The sequence below is a fragment of the Mustela nigripes genome, chromosome 9 (genome assembly GCF_022355385.1).
Source record: "Mustela nigripes isolate SB6536 chromosome 9, MUSNIG.SB6536, whole genome shotgun sequence".
Lineage (NCBI taxonomy): Eukaryota > Metazoa > Chordata > Mammalia > Carnivora > Mustelidae > Mustela > Mustela nigripes.
This window is the reverse complement of record NC_081565.1, coordinates 47,769,906-47,790,552: the sequence shown is the minus strand read 5'-3', so window position 1 is coordinate 47,790,552 and position 20,647 is coordinate 47,769,906. Positions and strand designations below refer to the sequence as shown.

Genomic DNA, 20,647 nt, shown 5'->3' with positions numbered 1-20,647 from the left:
TCCCCTTAGAAAACACTGTGAAAAGTATGGTTTGCTGTATTTTAGAGACTCCATAATTACCATGTGATGTGAGTTGTTATGGTAACTGGGTTTCCCCCCTCCTATTAAATAACAGAGTAAGTAAATGGTTGCTTGAGATGTGATTGAATTGTCAGCTTTCAAGCTAATGTTATCCTGACGGGGGTGGGGGGGGCAGAGATAGACTGAGGAAGAGAGAGAGAAGATGAGGGAGAGAGAGGCAGGGAGAGAAATTTTAAAATGTCCAGAAAGCACCACAAAGAGATGAGTATCATTTTACTTTAAAAATGGGTCCTCTATAAGCCCTCCCTTCTTGTCCTTCAGTCACTATTTGTCAGGAGACAGAATAACAAAATTATTTTTGTGCCAACAAGATTACTATTGACAGAAAATTGAAGGCTATTATATCTCATATATAAACAGTGGGACATTGAGTGGCTTTGGGGGTCTCGAACACTAATGACAAACGGTTTTTCTTCTGGGAATGTGGGAGGAGTGTGTATATGTCACAGACTGCATGTAGAGTGACTCAGTGTTTGTGAGTCTGTGTAGCAACTGACATTAAATATTTCAATTCTTGATAATAAATACATCTGGGGAGCATGCATATGTCTCCTTTTTGAATTTGGGGTTTTAAAGTCAACAGCAAACACTTGGTTTACCTGTAAGTTTGCACAGGCTACTCTGTCTTTTTTCATTCTGCCTCAACCTTCTAACAACCTCACCAAAGGTTATTTTACTCAAATTACAGTGTTTAATGAAAGTCTGTTAAAATGGATGTTTTCTTATAAATGGAAATTGTATTTGTTAAAATTTCATCAGAGACAAAAGACACTACCAGATTTCTGGGCAGTATATTCTGAACAGTAAGTTTATAGGTGACCGTAAAACACGTATCATTGAGGAAACAAAATCTACTTTTTGATTTTTTTCTTTCAACATTTCCCTTCATTTGTGAATTGTGTTTCCAAGCAAGATATTTTCTGTTGTGCTATTATTTCAGATGTCCTTGATTAAATCCTGTATGATTCAAATGAAGTTTAGTGAGGAAACTTCAAAATACAAGACATATTATATCCACTTGAAAATTCTGCCTTGTCACTCACTGTGGTTTTAGCTGGAATTAAACATTTCCTGGCCGGAATATCTTGGACATGCTTTTGTAAAATTTCAGATAACTGTGTCCTCAACAACTTTTGTTTGAGTTGAGCTGTGTCTACTTAAAAAAGTTTTCTAACACTGTTTCCTGCATGATTGAAAGTTGAACATCATAGTTTTCCAATTGCTTGTTTATGCTCATATAGTTTTTTTTATTAATTTTTTATTTTTTATAAACATATATTTTTAATCCCCAGGGGTACAGGTCTGTGAATCACCAGGTTTACACACTTCACAGCACTCACCCAAGCACATACCCTCCCCAATGTCCATAATCCCACCCCCTTCTCCCAAACCCCCTCCCCCCAGCAACCCTCAGTTTGTTTTGTGAGATTAAGAGTCACTTATGGTTTGTCTCCCTCCCAATCCCATCTTGTTTCATTTATTCTGCTCATATAGTTTTCACATGATATTTTGTCTTAAAGCAAATACTATACATTTGATTTGATTGAACTCAGAAGGTACTTAATTGAATACTTATGTGCAGAATATGGGTCCATGGGAGGAGTTCTGAGAGGAGTAGGACATATTCTCTACCTCTAGGATTATATGACATGAAGGTACGTACACAAAGAATCTAAGATGGAATTGGTTGAATGTTACAGGAGAGGTTTGAAGCCTCCTGGAAGGATAGAGATGGAAGAAATTATTTCAGTAAGTAGAGATGAGAGGACGACAGAGCCTTCCAGGCAATGGAAGGAGTGAATGCAAAGGTCCTGTAGAGTATAGGACTGACTTGGGCATTGGTTTACAACCCGACTCAGCCAGAACGCAGGTTAAATGAAAGAAAGGACCAGGAAATCATCTGGGGAAATTGGTTGGGCATCTTGGCCAGCAGAGTTCTTACATGAGAACAAATTATTTCTTAAAGTAAATGGTGTGCTTTTGATTCTAAAAGGCTTTGAACATAGTACAAAAGAGTTTGGACTTTATTCTTTAATGAACCATCAGAGGTTTTTGAAAAGGAGTTCTGAGTTAATGGAAGAGGAGCAGCACCATTTAGGATGTGTTAGAAGGAAAGATTTTAGGCTGTTAGGAGGTGAGTTAGGGGCCTTAGTACTCTAGGCAGGAATTAGGACTAAGCCAGTGAGGAAGAAGGTATGGAAAATAAAAGAAACATTTCAGAGGTGGAGTTGGCTGTTGAGTTGGTGGCAAGAAAGAAGTCCGGGATAAATCAGAAGCTTTAAACCTGGATGGCTGGGATATTGACATGTGGTATTGATAGAAACACAAAGGATAAGGGAAAGGGTGGATTTTCAGTGCTGATGGCAAGTGTACAGGGTATAAGAGACAATGGGAAGTGAGGGTTTGAGAAACATTACAATCTGAAAGTAGTGACTTTCAAACTCTGTATTTTTAGTTTTAGTTGTATTGAGGTATAATACACAGGCACTCGATTTCTCCTCTCTTAGTACATAGTTCTATGAGTTTTTACAAGTGCATACATTCATGTAACCCAAACCCCAGTCAAGATAAGAACAGTTCTGTCGCCCTAAAAATTCCCCCATGCTCCTTTATAGTCAGTCCCTTTCCTCTCTCTTTTGAAACCACTGATCTAGTTTATGTCCTTCTTATTGAAACCACAAGAGTCCTGGGGACCACCACAAATACAGTTGGAAGATTAAGAGTCTGACTACCAAGCCCCCAGCCCTCGTCCTCACTTCATCTAGATAAGTTTTGCCTGTTTTCTGTTTTATATGTTGGCGTTCTACTTAACATTTGGGTGGATAGGAAAATTGCATAGCTTAACACTTAAAACCTTGTCATATTCTGTGGTGTTGCTGTCACAACGCTAAGCTACAGTTCTCTCTTACCTGGATCGTTGCAGTAGCCTGTGAGTAGGTGTCCCTTCTCTGACCTTTGCCTCCTACAGTCTATTTGCAATATAGCAGTCATCATGATCTTTTTGTTCTATAGGTTAGATCATGTCTTTCTTCTCAAAATCTTGTAATGGCTCCCCCTTTAATAAGAATAAAGATAAGTCCTGAGAGGCTCCCAGATGGTCCAGTCAGTTAAGCATCTGACTCTTGATTTCAGCCCCAGTCATGATCTCAGGGTTGTGAGCTTGAGCCCTGTGTTGGGCTCTGCCCTGGGCGTGGAGCGTTCTTAGGATTCTCTCTCCTACTTCTACCTCTTGCTTTCTGTACCTGCACACATGCTCTCTCGCTCGCTCTCAAAAAAAGGTAAGTCTTGAAAAGTGACCTAGAAGTGACTTCCCTGTGTCCTCTGAGTGCCCTGTAAATTTACCAAACTGTCGTGTTCACTCTGTCTTGCTCGTTGGTTATAGTTAGTTACACGGGCCTTTGTGTTCCTCAGACAGGTTAGCCATGTGCTTGCTTTAGGACCTGCTCCCTACCTTGTGTGTGTGTGTTTTTAAACTGAGGCAAAATTCACATAACATAAAATTAACTCTTTTAAAGCTTAAATCATACAATTCAGTGGTATTTAGTATATTCACAGTGTGCAAACCATCACCTTTAGCTAGTTGCAGAACATTTTCATCACTCTTCAGTGACGCCATGTGTGTGTTAAATAATCACCTTCCATTTCCCTCTCCCTTCTCCCCCTCCCCCGGCAACAACATCCATGGATTTACCTATTTGGGATATTTCATATAAATAGAATCATCTAATAGGAACCTTTTTGTCTGGCTTCTTTCTGTTTCACATAAATGTTTTCACAGTTCATCTACATCTAGGGCGCATCTGCCCATCATTCCTTTTTATGGTTGAATAATATTCCGTTGTCGATAGATTGTTCGTCCGTGCATTGCTCATGTGGGTTATTTCCATTTTTGGCTATTGTGAAAATGCTGCTTTGAGCATTCATTTATGGGGTTTGTTTGCATATATGGTCTCGATTCTTTTGGGTGTGTGTGTAGAATTGCTGGGTCATAGGGTGATTCTGTATTTGACTTTTTTTTTTTTAAAGATTTTTAAAAATTTATTTGACAGAGAGAGAGAGAGACCACAAGTAGGCAGAGAGGCAGGCAGAGAGAGAGGAAGGGAAGCAGGCTCCCCGCTGAGCAGAGAGCCAGACGTGGGGCTCGGTCCCAGGACCCCAAGATCACGACCTGAGCTGAAAGCAGAGGCTTTAACCCACTGAGCCACCCAGGTGCCCCTGTATTTGACTTTTTGAGGAATGACCAAACCATGTTCTATAGTAGCTGAACTGTTTTCCATTCCCACAAGCCCTTCTCTGGGTTTCTATAACTTCATCACATTCCAGTCTTTACTCAGGCCTCACCTTCTCAACAAAGTCTGCTCTGAGCTGCCCTGTGGAGTCCCGTAAAGTGTTCTGTCGCTGTCCTCCCCTCCTCGTCCTCCCCCCATACCCTCCTCGTGTATATTTCTCTAATATGGTCTGTTCTTTTAGACACATGTGTGATGTTTCATTATACTTACTCCCTCTTACACCTAGAAACACTTCCTTTTCTCCAGATCACAGAACCTGCTCATGGCAGCAGTCCGTCAGACGCCCGTCATTGCAAGGGCATGTGCAGATGAAGCCAAACTACATTCCACATCCCTGACAACGTGCCGCACAGTAGTGGAGAACCCTCATCTGCTGAGTAACAGGGTTACAAGTTCATGATTTGCAATTATTTAGTTGATTGGATTCCCTTCAAAGGCTTCTCAGAGTATAGCAAATTATACATAATTTCCATGCTTTAAAAATGCTAATTGTATTCTTCAGCCTAGCAACACTAACCTATACGGGTGGCTATATATTGAACTAGCATAATGTCCTAGAATGTGTTTTTGTTAAAAATGGTCAAGGACGTCTCTTTTGCTGTGTAACACAATGGGAGTGAAAGGGGATGACTGACTTCACGCTGTCTCCCTGGGTTTCTCTTCAGTAAAGGGAAGAGCAGGAGAGTGCATCTTTAAGGTGATTTATTTGCGGCTGACTCCATAGAACCCTGAGACTAGGTATAATCTCATAAACCAAGAGGCGATCAGGCTGGTGCGTAGGCTCGAGAGTTGAACCGGGTCCGCGCACCCACCTTCAGATGTGGTTGGAGCCGCAGCTGGAGGATTAGCTTTAACCTTCAGTTTTTGACCTCCTTTCCGATGGGTTCCGGGCACAAGTGCGTTTGTTCTTAGAAGCTCGACGTTTGATTTCTTCATTTTCCTTTACACTTTTTCCATAATACTTTCTTTTTTTAAGCTCAGGTTGAAATCATCATTGCCACTGTTGTCCTTCCAGAAGCATCCAGTGCTCTTTTTACCAATTCGCTGAGACCATGGATCGTCTCAGTAGAGCAGTGATGTCCGTGGGTTATATGGCAGGAGAATACTGAAATGCTTTGAGGTTGTGAAGTAAGAGAGGAAAGTTTGGTTGTTGTGCTTAAGTGTTCTTTCTGTTAAATCCAGGTCTCACAATAGGATTTTTTTTTTTTTTTAAGGGGGGATGCAGAGGAAGGGGGACAGCACGGAGGAACACGCCCATCATGGAGCCTGACCTGGGACCCCATCTCATGACCCTGAGATTGTGGCCTGAGCCAAAGTCAAGAGTCAGATGCTTAACTGACTGAGCCACCCAGGTGCCCCCAAAATAAGACTTGAGAGTTAATGTATTTTATGAAACATAAATAGAATTGATAGGAAGATGACCCCCATTTTGGAAAGAGAGAGCAGGGCCAAGGACCAATGAATGCCTCTCCAGCTGGAAAGGGGGCCTCTGTTGGCAACTGTTTCCTGGATAATGAGAGAGGAAGCAGGAATTGGTGGGCCTGTTTCTTTAAGGATTTTTGTTGACCTGTTGACAGTCTCCCTCTACCCTACTCCATACAGTGAGTACTTAATCAGAAAAAGAAGAAACCTGTCCTTAGAGTTTTTTTAAAGTTCATTTCATGGTGCAGGTATCTTTTTCAGACTCAGTACCAATTTTTTTTCTTTTTTTAAGAAAAGCAGTGCTAAGATGAGAAGTGATAGGCAGCAGACAGAACAATTTTCTTTGTTCTTTTCATTCCCATAGGTTCCTCCTAATTTTGACGGATATTCTGTTTGTGCTCCTTTCTGACTCGCCTATTAGAAAGCTCTCTGCAGACACACACTGATAATCCTCATAACCTTTCACAGTACCTTATGTATAGCAGTCCTGCATGAGGACCAGGGTTCCAGAAAATTCCAGAGGCCCTAGGAAGCAGCTGTATTCAGAGCGGCTGTTCTCTTCCCTCTCACACAGCCCTTGAGAAAATTAATTCCCACAATGCAGTCAGATCTCCTTACACACTCTAGTTATCATAATTCTGGGGTCATTATATAGAAATTTGTCTTTCTGGCTGTTTGTTATTGTTTTCGTGTGCGAAAGACCCGACTACAGTTTTGGTTGTTTGGGTTTAGATGAGATGGGTTACAGGAAATGTGAAATGTGATGTGCTGTGACTGTTTTTCTTGAGTGATCTTTCTTTAACAGAGCAGACCTTGAGAAGATTTGTTGCAAGATAGCCTCCTACTAATAGGTAGAAACAGAAATGACTATGAAAACCAGATGTTTTGTCTGGGCCTCTCTTCAGAAACAGGGCTTCGGCATTGGCATATATCATTTTTCTCGTTTACCCACACTGATTAAAGGGCTTTATCTAGTGGTGTACATGATTGCTCGGTGAAGGACTCATTTGCATCTCTGGACCTCATGGTTTCTACACAACGTGATAGTTCTGTTGGCAATTGAAGTTTATTACTTCAGAAACTGTCATTGTGGAAATCCAAGATGCGAGCGATACTTATTTAAAATGACCAGGGGCATTTGCTAGACAATACCTAGTTTCCTGACATTGGCAAGAGGCTGCACAGAGTTGCCCCCTCATTTTTCAGGGACACATTTGTCTTACACATACATCGTAACTTGTGATTACTGTAGAATTCTATTGGCTTTAATTTAGAAAATTCCAGGCTTATTTTGTCTTGACGCGACTCTAAACCCTTCGCCTTTGAAAATAGCTGAAAGATCTTATTTGTGGTTCAGATCCTAGACTGACTTGGTTTGTTTTAGAATCTGAATCATTTAAAATGAAGGGAAGGAAGGAGTTTTATTCTGTTTTAATACCAGTAGTCTGACTTAACGTTGTGGTCTGTTTTCCCCGCAGGTTCAGATCCAGCTTTCCGAGTGGCACCGGGCGATTTTTCTGCCCCAGGCCTGGCTTGCCTTTATGAGTCGAGCTTATCATGCCATTTTACAGGTAACGAAACCATAGGATTGGTGCTGTAGGGAAGTGTCCCCTTCGGATCTCAAATTTTACTGTGCATATGGATTTAATATAAAAGTGCTTGGGGCGCCTGGGTGGCTCAGTGGGTTAAAGCCTCTGCCTTCGGCTCAGGTCATGGTCCCAGGGTCCGGGGATTGAGCCCCTCGTTGGGCTCTCTGCTCAGTGGGGAGCCTGCTTCCTCCTCTCTCTCTGCCTGCCTTTCTGCCTACCTGTGGTCTCTGTCTGTCAAATAAATAAATAAAATATTAAAAAAAAAAAAGCCCTTAGGAAAATAGCACTGTCAAAAATGCAGAGCTTGGGACGCCTGGGTGGCCTAGTTGGTTAAGCATCTGCCTTCTGCTCAGGTCATGATACCAGGGTCCTGGGATCAAGTCCCACATGCGTCTCCTAGCTCAGCGGGGAACCTGCTTCTCCCTCTGCCTGCTGCTCCCCCTGCTTGTGCACTCTCTCCCCTCTCTCTCTGACAAATAACTAAATAAAATATTTTTAAAGATGCAGTGCTTACTTTGCTCACAAAAGAATGTGATTTACACACATAACTGCACTTATATTTTCAACCTTGATGTTCTCCATCTATGGCCAGCCCCGAGCCCCATCTGAGGTGCTCCTCTTCTACACCCTGCTGCTTTCTGAGACCTCCTAAACGTCCCAGGTGTCCTCTGTGGCCGTCCCACAGCGCCTTGACGTACACACATCCCAGACTGAGCTTCCTGTCTGCCTGTGTACCTCCCGGGCTGTCCTTATTTACAGCTCCAGCCTTATTATCTCTTATAAAGTTTTTTATTATTTTTTTAATATTTTATTTATTTATTTGACAGAGAGAGACCAAAAGCAGGCAGAGAGGCAGGAAGAAAGAGAGAGAGAGGGAAGTAGGCTCCCTGCCAAGCAGAGAGCCCGATGTGGGACTCAATCCCAGGACCCTGAGATCATGACCTGAGCCGAAGGCAGAGGCTTAACCCACTGAGCCACCCAGGTGCCCATTATCTCTTAATCCTCTCAGGAACTGTACGTTTCAGTCTTGGCTAAACCTCTTTGTTGTCCAAACTCAGCATGTCTTCCCTAACCTCTTGACTTTTACACACCTTTCCTTCTGCTCTAGATACTGCCGTTTGTATCACCCACCTAATTCCTGCTGGTTTTTAAATTTTTGTTTTGTTTTGTTTTTATTTTTTTTTTAAGATTTTATTTATTTATTTGACAGAGAGAGATTACAAGCAGGCAGAGAGGAAGGTAGAGAGAGAGAGAGAGGAGGAAGCAGGCTCCCTGCTGAGAAGAGAGCCCGATGCGGGACTCGATCCCAGGACCCTGAGATCATGACCTGAGCCGAAGGCAGCGGCTTAACCCACTGAGCCACCCAGGCGCCCTTTGTTTTGTTTTTAAATTTTATCTGTGAAGGCACTTACCTGTGGGGCCCACCCCCCGAAACTGAATCATATGCCCCTCTGTTGTGCTTTCTTAGAATACCTCCTTCCCCATTCCCTTTTTTTAATGGTGTATTCATCTATCTATCTATTTATTTATTTACTTAGTAATCTTTACACCCAACGTGGGCCTGGAATCCCCAACCCCGAGATCAGGAGTCATGCCCTCTGCTGACCGAGCCTGTTGAGCATCCCCCATGCTTCCCTTTTTGAAGTCCTTATCACCTTAGATATTTCTCTGGGGCCCTTTGGCTGTCTCTGCTCCTTAAAGCCAAGAGCTGTGTTTTCTTCCCTGTTGTCCCTCTAGAACGTGGCATAGTGTCTAAAACATAGTAGGTACTCCCTAAATAAATGAATTATACTCCATTTGACTTCATTTAGACCAATAATACTAAAAGTTGTGGTTTGTGGATTTTGAAATTAGAAAATTTGTGATCGGTATGGAAATTTACAAACAGTTAACAATATGAGGAAATGACTAACCAACCTTTGTTTGAAGCATAAAATTCATTTTTAAGGATGATAGAAAAAAAATCTGATGGTACTTAAGTAATTTATGACCCAGAATAGGATTTTCATGGAGTCTCAGGAAGTGTGGTATTAGGGTTAAAGGTAATAGCTGTCCTAAAAGATCGGGGGGCGGTGCGTTTGGGAGAAATGACTGGGCATCTTAGCATTGGTGTTCTCGTCCTGAAACGTTGCTGCAGTGTATTTTATTGAGTCTAGGGTTTTTAAGCCATGTGGCATCTTCAGAGTTTCTGACTCATTAGAACTGAGTCGGGGACCAGGAACTCCCGTGTTTACCAAGCTGTCCAAGGTCATTTTAACATAGTCTGTCAACCACGCTAGCGTTCTAGATGGTTCCCCAAACTGCACTGGAATTCACATTTGGAGGATGTCCTTTTAGAACCCTCGTTCCCTTTGGCTTAGCTTCCACACATTTTTGCTCCAGGTGGCATCTGGGCACTTGGTTTTGAGCAGGTCCATGAGTGAAGGAATGTGTATTACATAAACATACCCGTAACCAGTTAAGGTTTTTAATTCAAGAAGAGTGAGATCAGAGTATGCTCTTTTTCTCACATCTGTTTGCCTCGATGTGATTTTCCAAGGCTTTCCTTCAGCAAACACGTATAGAACCCCTTTCACTGGCCAGGTCTGTGCCAGGTGTGTGGGATACGAAGGAGACTGAAACTCTCCTTCCTCTCTGGGTGCTTCCAGCCCAGTGTGGGAGACTGACACAGCCACCAGCAATTTTAATGCAACATCTTTGAGGCTTTAGAATATCTCCTGCTGCAGCATGAACTGAGAATTTTATTTAGCTCTTAGCATAAGGAAGGCTAGATCGAACAGGATGGAGGTAAAACTCATGCAGATGACTTGCCATTGATTTAAAAAAAAAACCCACCTCCACAGTTATTTTTTATAATAAGGGATACTGTTTATTGAGCAACTAGTGTGTGCCCAACACTTAGCATGTATTATTTCAATGAATCTTCATAGTAACCCTTTGAAGTGAGATGTTAACCCCACGTATAATGGGCTTCCAGACGAAAAAGCAGAGTTAGCTAGGAAAGTAAAACAGCGGTGCAAAACCCAACAGTCACAACTGTCGGGCTCTAGGGAAAGGAGCTGGAACTTCCCCTGGATTTGTCTGTCCCCAGAGCCTCAGCCTTGCAGCATGCACTTTCCCTGGCACTGTCGTTAGTCATAACAACAAATCATGCAAATTGGTTTACTCAGCCAGCTGAGTATTTTTAGTAATGCAGGTCAATTATTCTGCCTTTCTGCTGTTGTAGGTACTAGTGTGCCTCTTTGCTTATTTATCATTTATAACACTTTTTACTTTGGATCTCTCAGTTCCGCTGAGAATTGTTGACAATAGAAATGAAACTCAAATTGTAGACTCTAAGGTTTTTGCTATCATTTAAAAGTACAGGAAAGCTTTTAGGGAATCACTATTATTTGAAAGCACACTGATGCATTTTAATTGTTTTGAGTTTTTTTTTTAAATGAGCCCAGCCACTTAAACTGAATTTATGGTATCTTAAGAGAATTAGAGCAACTGCCAGACTCCTTGTCTATATCCAGAATTTCTGGAGGATCCTTCTTCTAGACAAGAGTTACAGTCACTTCCATATGGTGCTAGACATATTTTGTAGCATTGAACCAGAGGATCGTTTAGAGGAGGCATGTTTTATTCAGTTAAGCCTAGGAGACATGTTGAAAGATACACTTCATATTATTTCCTGGAGGTTGATTATGATGTGAGTAAATCTGAGATCTGAGCAGCACCAGTGGGTTTAGATTGGGCATCTGCTTCCAGCATTACCTGATTTGCCCACAAGAACATTGGAATTTGAATTTTAAGCGTATCAATGTGGTTGACATGGGGAGGTCTTTGGCCTTCTTCCCATTAAAATTGAAAATGCAATAGATACATTGGATTGATAGTTCAGAGGCTATTTTGATAAGGAGGCCTCTCCAGCCATCTTTGCCTTGGTGCCCGTGTGGGATGCTGACCTGGTTAACATCTCCAGCCTTTGTGGAAAGGGCTCTTGTGCATATGACCTCAACCTGGAGAGAGGACTTAGAGATCAGGTTGACTGCAGACATTTGCTTCCTGAGTGGGTCAGTTGGCTATCAAATAATTTGAAATCAAAACCAGGGTCAGGAATTGCAACCCCCAGTTTATTTCTCTCTGACCCCTGGTAGGAGTTGTTCATTCTTAACGTCTGCACCCTTAACCCCAGAAGCCGAAGTGACAGAGATGGGGGCCGCTATGACCTACCCCAGAGACTCCAGGGGCAAAGTGGGTCTGAATACACAGCATCACACAGACTGGGTGGAAAGGGGGAGAGAGATGTTCCAGAAGGGAGGACTGAGAGGAGCGAGAGACTTTAGAAGAAGAAATAAGAAATATACTTAGTTATGTCTATGGATATACTGGGTTATAGCTCTAGAAGAAACATAGGCCTTCTCAATAGGCTGCACATATACTGAGCTCTTTTGTTTTTTTGGTTTATTTCTAAGCAGATTTTGAACGTTTTCATGTCCTCCTGCTTTTCCTGTTTGGAAAAACATTAGGCAACTAAGTGTTCCTAGGAGTAAAGGGGCTAATTTAAGAAGCGTAAATAACAGGGATAGGCACAAAATACCATTTTCTAGTTATAGTAACCCTCCCTCTGGGAGGTCAGTATCAGTATTAATAAGTATTAATATTAATGTTTTTCCTATTTGTTCACCTCTGATACTTGCTCTGGGAGACAGAGGGGAGAATGAAAGGGCCAGGATTCTATCTTTGAAACACGGAGATGAGTAAAGTAAATGGAAATGATAAAGGGTGTGAAGAGGATGCCCATCAGATCTCGAGTGTCTGAGCTGGTCGGCCCCAGGGCACTGAGGGCTGAAAGTTGTGCTCAAGTACAAGGACCTCTTAGACGGATCGACGGTCTTTGCCTTCAGTGGGCTCACAGGCTGGTGCAAGCTGAGAGTTTATATATATTCATGAGAGATCATTTCCTAAGAAGATAATAAAGGGAGGTGGGATTTTTGTTGTTGTTGTTACCAGTAGACCTGGTATGGTAGCTATGTGTTAGCAGCCACCATACTGAATAGGTATTTTCCCACATGATTTCGTGTGGTGCTCTAATGGCATGAGCTAGCTGTTAGCTACATTTTACAAATGAGGAAATTGACGTGTAGAGAGACGAAGTCACTTGGCTGAATTTACACAGCAAGTAAGTGGAAATGGCCTGAGATCAGGGCATTCTAATTCCAGAGCCCACATCCTTCCCCGCCCCCGCAAGCTGTATTGCTTCCCTCTCTACAGTTTATATGGAGATATACCGTTCTTCTGTGGAACATACATTGGGACTTTACTTTTCACTTTATCTTATTATTATTTTTTAAGTAAGCTCCACACCCAGCATGGGGCTTGAACTCACAACCCTGAGATAGAGAGCGCACGCTCTACTGACTGAGCCAGCCAGGCGCTCCCATACCTTAGAACTCTAAAATCAGTAAGAGAAAGACAACCAATAGAAAAATGGACACATGGGGGCACCTGGGTGGCACAGTGGGTTGAGTGTCAGACTCATTTCAGCTGAGGTTGCGGTCTCAGGGTGTGGGATTGAGTGTCAGGCTGTGTGCTCAGCGCAGAGTCTGCTTTTCTTTCTTCCTCTCCCTCTGCTCCTCCTCTTGGCACATGTGCTGTCTCTCTCTCTCTCTCTCAAATAAATCTTTAAAAAAGAAAAAAAATGGACACAGTAGAAAATCTAAGTCAATAAACATTTGAAAAGATTTTCAATCTCATCGATAAACAGTGAAATGAAAATTCAAACCATAATAAACACTGTTTCGCACTTGCCAGAATAGTTAAAATTCATAGCCTGACAACTCCAAATGTTGGTGAGAAAGTGGAGTAGCTAGAACTTTTATTTTCACGGTTAGTGAGAACATAAGCTGCACAACCACTTGTGAAAGTGGTGTGATGTCACTCAGTAGCACAGTACATGGTGAGTTCTCGTCTAGTGTAGCGCTCATCAATAAACAAGTATTTTTCTTCCTTCTTTCCTTCCTCCCTCCCTCACTGCCTCTTTCTTTCATGATTTTATTTATCCATTCGAGAAAGAGCAAATGAGTGGGATGGGGGTGCAGAGCAAGAGGAAGAAGCAGACTCCCCACTGAGCTGGGAGCCCGATGTGGGATTTGATCCCAGGATTCTGAGAAGATGACCTGAGCTGAAATCAACAGTTGGACACTTAACCGAGACACCCAGGCGCCCCCAAACCAGTATTTTAAGTACATTTAAATAATGTAATTTCTCCTAGACTAGAGGGCAAAGGAGCTGATCAAAATAATCCTGAGGGTAAAAAAATAAAGCGGAAAAGAAATATCTGAAGCTTTTAGTAAGTCTTAAAGGGGTGATAGTAGTTATAGTTTTATTGTGTATAGTAGTTGAAAAGTGTGGTACCACTTTAATAAACTCATGAAATAAAAATGTCATGTACAGAAGTTTGAGAATAACTTTGGTTATATATGACCCGAATCTTAAGTGTTACATGAGTATCCTCATTTTCTCCCATTCTGTTACAGTACTGGTGCCCAGACCCCAATCTTGGTTTAGTGTCCGTTAAAATTATCAGCTGCTGACAGAGGCAGATCATTATGATAAAGGTTTTTTGTTTGTTTTTTGTTTATTTGTTTGTTTTTAATGGGACCTATGGAATTCAAATCTTTTTAAAAATTTTTTTTTAAATTTTATTTATTTATTTGACAGGGAGAGAGCACAAGTAGGCAGAGAGGCAGGCAGAGAGAGAGAGGAGGAAGCAGGCTCCCCACTGTGCAGAGAGCCCGATGTGGGGCTCAATCCCAGGACCCTGAGATCATGACCTGAGCCGAAGGCAGAGGCTTTAACCTACTAAGCCTCCCAGGCACCCCTCAAATCTGCTTTTAATGCGCTGTCCCATAATGAAGGGCTGTGCAGTCAGTTCCCCAAATCTGCAGCCGCTCCAGGATAAACTTCTCTGATGAGTGTTGAAATACCTGCATGGTGATGTACTTACCTCTCCTCCCATGTTCTTTTTTAATAATCTGACATTTTATTACGAACACTGGAGGCCAGTGGGGGAAGGCTGTTACATCAGTGATCAGTGTTTACAAAGAACTGTTAAGGTCGTTTCCGCCATAGAGTTTGCACGCTGATCTATGCTGTGTGTCCTGCAGGGCAGGACCGGAGAGTTGGACTTGCAGCTGAAACATGGGAAGGAAGGCCCCGAGGAGGTGCAGTACAAAAAAGGCACCGCCTGGCTCTGGTAAGGGGATGGCTTTCTGCTGCTCATCGTTCCTCATGGGAAACAACCAATGTGGGGTGGGGCGGGGGGGAGGGGCACTGTTTAAAAGCTTGTGTGGGGAATTTTAACTTATATACAGGCTGGAAGGTGAAGAGACTGAAGATCTGATAGGTGGATTTTCCAACTCTAACAAGTAGAGCTTTATTCATAGGTTTTAATTATTTTTAAAATGGCTTTCTAAAGCAGCATGAAAATGGGTTGCTTTTCCCTTTTTTTTTTTTTTTTAATTCCCTGTAACTGATTATTCCATATGCTTTCAGAGGAAAAATTCTGTTTTCCCACTCAATTCATTGTCTTCCTAACATCTCCCATGTCATCAAGGAATGCTCTTCTACTCCCACGCTCCCCCCACTTTCCCCAAGACATTTTCATTATTAGGAGCAACTTTAAGGTGTCAGGGTTTTAATTTCTTTGGCAGACATCCCCAAGTGAATTCCCACTATATTAGCTAGAAATGTGTAAGTGCTGGCACATTAAAAGCAATTTAAATTGTTACATGGGTTAGGAAGAATACCTTGTCAGATTAATGTGGCAGCAACCTAAATCTAGGTAAAGTGCCTAGAATCTAAATTGCTTTACCTGCAGCGGCCAGGTTTCTTGAATCTAAGAATCTATTCAAAGCTTACTGAAGTTTAGGTTTTGGTTTACTGATAATTGGCATTTGTAGAAAAGCAGAAGCTGTATGTGCATGTGTGTATGTTTAAGCAATTCTATTCTAAGTTACATTTCCTAGATGAACTTTCAAAATGGCGACACAGTTTAAAACATTAGGACATCGAATTCAAGATTAGAGGTTAAGGATTTGGATTTCACTTCCTCTTTGTGATTCTCTTTTACATATAGTTTGAGGTTCATCTTCTAAAATGATCATTTGGTGGGGGTCGTGTATTGGTCGTGTATCTCCAAAATACCTAGGGAGAGATGGAATGAAGAAAGTGACAGAAAGATGGGCATCTTGAGATTTTGACGGTGAATAACTTAAAGTATGAACTTCCCGTTCACTAAGATGGGGAAGACAGTAGAAAAGCAGGTCTCCGTGGGGTAGGAATCAGATTTGGGTCTTGCTAGTTAGACCTCCAATTTGGAGATATCAGGTAGGTCATTGCCCATGTGAGTCTAGGGTTTGGGGATGAGATCAGGGCTAAAAATATAAATTTGGGTATTATCAACATGTCAGCTGCATTTAAAACCATGATGCTGGATGAGATTGTCTAAGGCATAAGTAAAGATGGAGAAAAGGTAGAGGACAGAGCTCCAGAGCAGTTCAACATTTAGATACGGGGCAGATGAAGGGAAAGTAGTGAGTCAGTGATGTGGGAAGAAAACCAAGAGAGAATGGAATCTGAAACCAAGGAAAGAAAGTGTTTCGAGAAAGGAAAAACCAGTTGTGTCCAGGGTTGCTGTGAGGCAGCAAAAGATAGAGACTGAGAACTAGGAAAGACTTGGTCTCTTGAAAGTGCTTGGCAGCCATTATAGGAGCTGTTTTAGTGGAGCTGTGGGGACAAAAGCCAGATTATAGAAGGGTCTAAAAAGAGTGGAAGGAGATGAACTATCTTAAATAAGTTCTAATGTATGAGAAGTAGCAAAATGGGGCAGTCACTGGAGAGTGTTTTCTTCCTTGAAGATGGTAGGTATTATAGTATGTTCACCTGCTAAGGAGAGTTATACAAGTAGTGAAGGAACAGTTGGTGCAGCAGACAGAGCAGGCAGTAAGAGGTGGGCACCAGCCCATAAGTTGAAGGTTTGGCCTAGCATAGAACTATAGGCAGGTCATCATTTGTAAAAATTCCCCACTGACCAGTAAAAAAAAAACCCACACTGAATGCAGCATACTCCATTTAGGAAGACTGAGATAGGACAATATATTCTAATTTAATTTTATTTTATAAAAATATTTATTTATTTGACAGAGAGAGAGAGAGAGAGAGTACATAGAGGGAAAAGGAGAAGCAGACTCCCTGCTGAGCAATGACCCGGACATGGGGCTTGATCCCAGGAACCTGAGATCATGACCTGAGCTGAAGCTAGCCACTTAACTGACTGAGTTACCCAGGTGCTCCCTAGGACAATATATTTTAGAGAAATTTATTGTCAAATAGTTTATAGAATGCAGGATTATAGTCTGTAGGAACAGTGTTTGCAGCTGTTTCAAAAACTTGGCTGTGAAGATCAAGTCATTCTCAGACACTGCAGATAGCTAAGATTTTTAAAATATTTCTAGTGAAAATAATGCAGCTATAACATTTGCAAAATTTTATGTTTATAAAAAGTTTGAACTTAAGAAACTTAAGGTGTATAGTGAAAATACTTACGATTGCTTCTTCAAAATGTAAATATGGCAGTCCATGGTTGTTCTTGATCTCAAGGCTTTTATGGTGAAAAGAGATTTTATCTTGTGAATATTTGAATTGAGTACACCATCTTCCAATCCACATGTGTAATTATTTTTTTTCAGCTCCAGAGTGATTTTAGAACCATTTTAATTTTATTTTCTGTAGTGATGATTCCATTAGCTACAATTTGGACATAGTAAATTGCTATTTTAGTGAGCTCTTCTGCCAAAAACGAGAGAATGTCTTAGTTTAGACTTAGTTTAGACTGCTGTACCATAGACTGGATGGATGACTTAAATAACAGATATTTCTCATGGTTCTGGAGGCTGGAAAATGCAGATCGAGGTACCGGAAGATTTGTGCTGGGGAGGGCCTGCTTCCTGGTTTGCGAGTGGCTGCTTTCTCCCTGTATTTTCAGAGGAAAGAGAGCAACCACTGTGTTTCTTCTGAACAAGGGCGCTCATCCCCTCACGAGCTCCCTACCCTCACGAGCTCCCCAAGGCCTCACCTCCAAACGCTCTACATGGGGTGTGGAGATTGTAACATATGAGTTTGGGGGGAACACAAACTTTCAGCCCATAGCAGAATAAAACATAAGGGACACCTGTACAGCCACCGCTCAGTTTAAGAGGTGACACCATCGTGATGCTGCCTGCATGTCGCTCCTTGGTTACCGTCACCTTCTTTCCTGCCTCCAGTAAGTGACCTAAGAAACAGGCAGGGGGAAAGTCCTTAAAGGAAAGCCTCCATTGCAGTTTTTTCACCTTACACTAAAGTTCCACATATGTCGTTTTAGGATTTGGAGTTATTGCCACAGGTAAGCAAAAAGATTGGGTTCTTACTCCAACATAAATAACTGCACCTAATTTCAATCTTTATTGCAGGGTCCGAGACATGTTGACGGAGGAGATCACCAAGGCGGTGGCCAAGTAAGATTCTCTTACCAAAAATTTTGTTTAAACATTTTTTTTTTCCTGGCAGGTGCATACCATTTCTCCCTTTAGGGTATGTCCTAACTTTAAGAATTTTAAAGGATTTTTTCTTTTCTTTTTTTTATAAATCAGTTGTTATCCTTTCTTCTGTTAATTCTTAAGTTCATGTATTTTTTGTGAGAATATGGAGGAATCAATACAAACATGACTTTGACATCAGGAGTCTCTGAGGTCGTGCCCTTGTTGTACACCTAACAGAGTGCCCCGTGCTTTGACTTAGATTTAAGGGATTCTCACTTGGTTTGGGGCGGGGGTGGGGGCTGCTGAGGGAAGGAGAAATTCTTGCTAATGTGAATTATGTGGGTTCTGCAAATAGGTTATTAAATCTCAACTGTGAGCCAGGAAATAAATCAGAGTACTACCTCCTTTCATTCCCTTTGTGTTCCTGCGTCCAGGATATCTAAAAATTGAATTTTTAAATACCTAAAACGAGCATGAAGACTCATGAAAATGGCAGTTTCAATCATGACCTTATGGTTATTTTAACAAAAATAACAAGTATTACCACCTTGAGGCTTTTTATTTATCTTAAGCCAACTCTCAACAGAAAATTACACCCTAATGAACTTGCTAGAACAATCTCTTCAGGTTCCTTTGCTAACAAGCTGAGTAATTGTTTCTGGCAGTAAGTTACGTGTCAGTTACCACCGCTTCTCCCTTCCACTGTCACCTTTAGCTGCTGCCCTTTCTGTAGGACTTCCTTTATTCTTATCCACCAAATGACGTGGATTGACCTTTGACCTGGAGGATTTCATGTGTCCGCATTATCTAGACATATTTAATTGTAGTATAGTTTATCCCTATCGTGTCCCAGAGCCTTCTGTGGCTAAATAGGTTTTCCTCTAGGGTAAAAACAAAAACAAAGAACATGATCTACCTGAGAGTTCGCTTTCTACCAGTAATTTCTTAAGCAGGCACGTAATGGTGAAGTCTGATCGCAGTACATGATCACTATTCGGCCTCATGTCTTCTGAATAAAGGGAGATAGAAGTGGTAATCCTCCCTTGCACTCAGTTCTGTGGGAGGCACTGGGAAATATCTGTTGACATATCTGTTGACAAAGTGAAAACTAAAGTACAGAGAGGCTTCGCTAGGGACTCATTTGTGTCTGCTTATCCAGTTTGGTGAATTGCAGACACAGTGGGGGAGCCCTCAGCTGCATATGGAAGGGAGGGGGTGCTGGGTCAGGGGCTGTCTTTGACCTTTACCTATAGTAGTTTGTTCCATTATGTAGCCTACTTACATCCTGTTAAAAAGAGTGCTCTGACATTTGCAGCAAAAACCGTAAATGTTGAAGAATCTAGCAGCTTTCTATTAGACTATAATTTTTGCCTCTCTAGTAGCTTTTGCATTTTCCATTCTAAAATTTTATTTCAACAAGATTTTAATCTTCAGATTTGCAAAGCATCGTTTCATGACTAATACCTAGGAAGAGTGTGTTCACATTCTCAGTGGTAGGGAATAAAAATAATTCATGTTTTCATGGTGCTAAACCTTTTCATCAAAAATTTCAAAGTATTTTATAGACCTTATCTTATTAAAGCAATGCTGACAATAGTAGGTATGACAGCAAGCGAGGTTCGGAGTCTGAGAGATTAATGATAGTTCAGGAGGAAAAAAATTACTCTGTTGCCCTCTCTTTACTTTTTCCCACTGGCTTCCTCCAACCATGGGAGGACCCTACCACCACCTGCTGCCAGCTTAGCCTTCCCTTTCTTAGATCATGGCTGCCACAGGCTGGTTTGGACCATTGTAAGACTCACTTTGTTCTGAGCTGTAAGTTAAATGCAGTCACAGGATTAGACTGATTTGCTCATTTAAGAGCAGTTTTAAACCATCAAGGATAGGGCTCAGGGAGAATCAGAACACAGATAAACCCCAGTGATTGATATAAGTTTATTTTCATTATTATTAATGAAATAGATCTGAACCCAAAGATGAAAATCCCCAAAGGACGGGTTCACTTTACTAATATATAATGTAATACTTCGTCCCTAAGAAAGCATTCTTGTAGCTCATCCTTCCCTGTGCTTTTTAATTAGGTTAATGGCATCAGTTTGTTCCAAAGGACAGTTTAATTAAAATGCTAGTGGTGTTGCCTAGATAAATACTGTACTGATGCTGACACGTTATTATGCAAATTAGTTACCACTGCCTGACCGGTAGGGGATAGTTATTTGATCCACAAGCTGATGAGCTTTTGCTGAACCCAGTTGTAGATTTTCACCTGGCCAGCTCCTCCGTGAATTTTTTCACTAAGTATGTATCGAGTGTCTCCCCTTCATAAGTCACCGTGCTGGGCATGCAGGGAAGGCCAAGTTGACCAAAGGCTGTGCACAGCACCCTTGTGAAGTGTGTAGCTTGGCCTGAGCATTCACTGCATGGACTGTGATATACTTTTTTTCTATTCAAAGATTAATGTCCAAATAATGCAGTTAGTCTTCAAGCAAAGGTCTAATCCCTAGTGGCTTTAAATACATTTTTTTCCATTTTACAAGAACAATGCATGCTGGGGATGTCGAGACCAGTGGAACTTCTGAAACAAAATCATTTGAGGGCTCTGTTTTGAAATGGAGGCTAAATGTTCTTCTAGAATTTCAGGGTTACAGAAGGACTTTTCATGTCATCTTGTCTCATATCCTTGGATTTTTTTTATAAG

At 41.6% G+C, this 20,647-nt stretch overlaps 1 protein-coding gene across 3 annotated transcripts in view; it reads left to right on the top strand.

Annotated features, from left to right (window-relative positions):
* The window catches only part of FOCAD (focadhesin), a 302,980-nt gene that overhangs the window by 216,863 nt on the left and 65,470 nt on the right, over window positions 1-20,647 (top strand). For all 3 annotated transcript variants that reach the window (XM_059411566.1, XM_059411567.1, XM_059411568.1), the window contains 3 exons: window positions 7,271-7,363; window positions 14,536-14,624; window positions 17,881-17,925. In XM_059411566.1, the coding sequence (XP_059267549.1) occupies window positions 7,271-7,363; window positions 14,536-14,624; window positions 17,881-17,925 (227 nt within the window). The remainder of the gene's footprint in view (window positions 1-7,270; window positions 7,364-14,535; window positions 14,625-17,880; window positions 17,926-20,647) is intronic.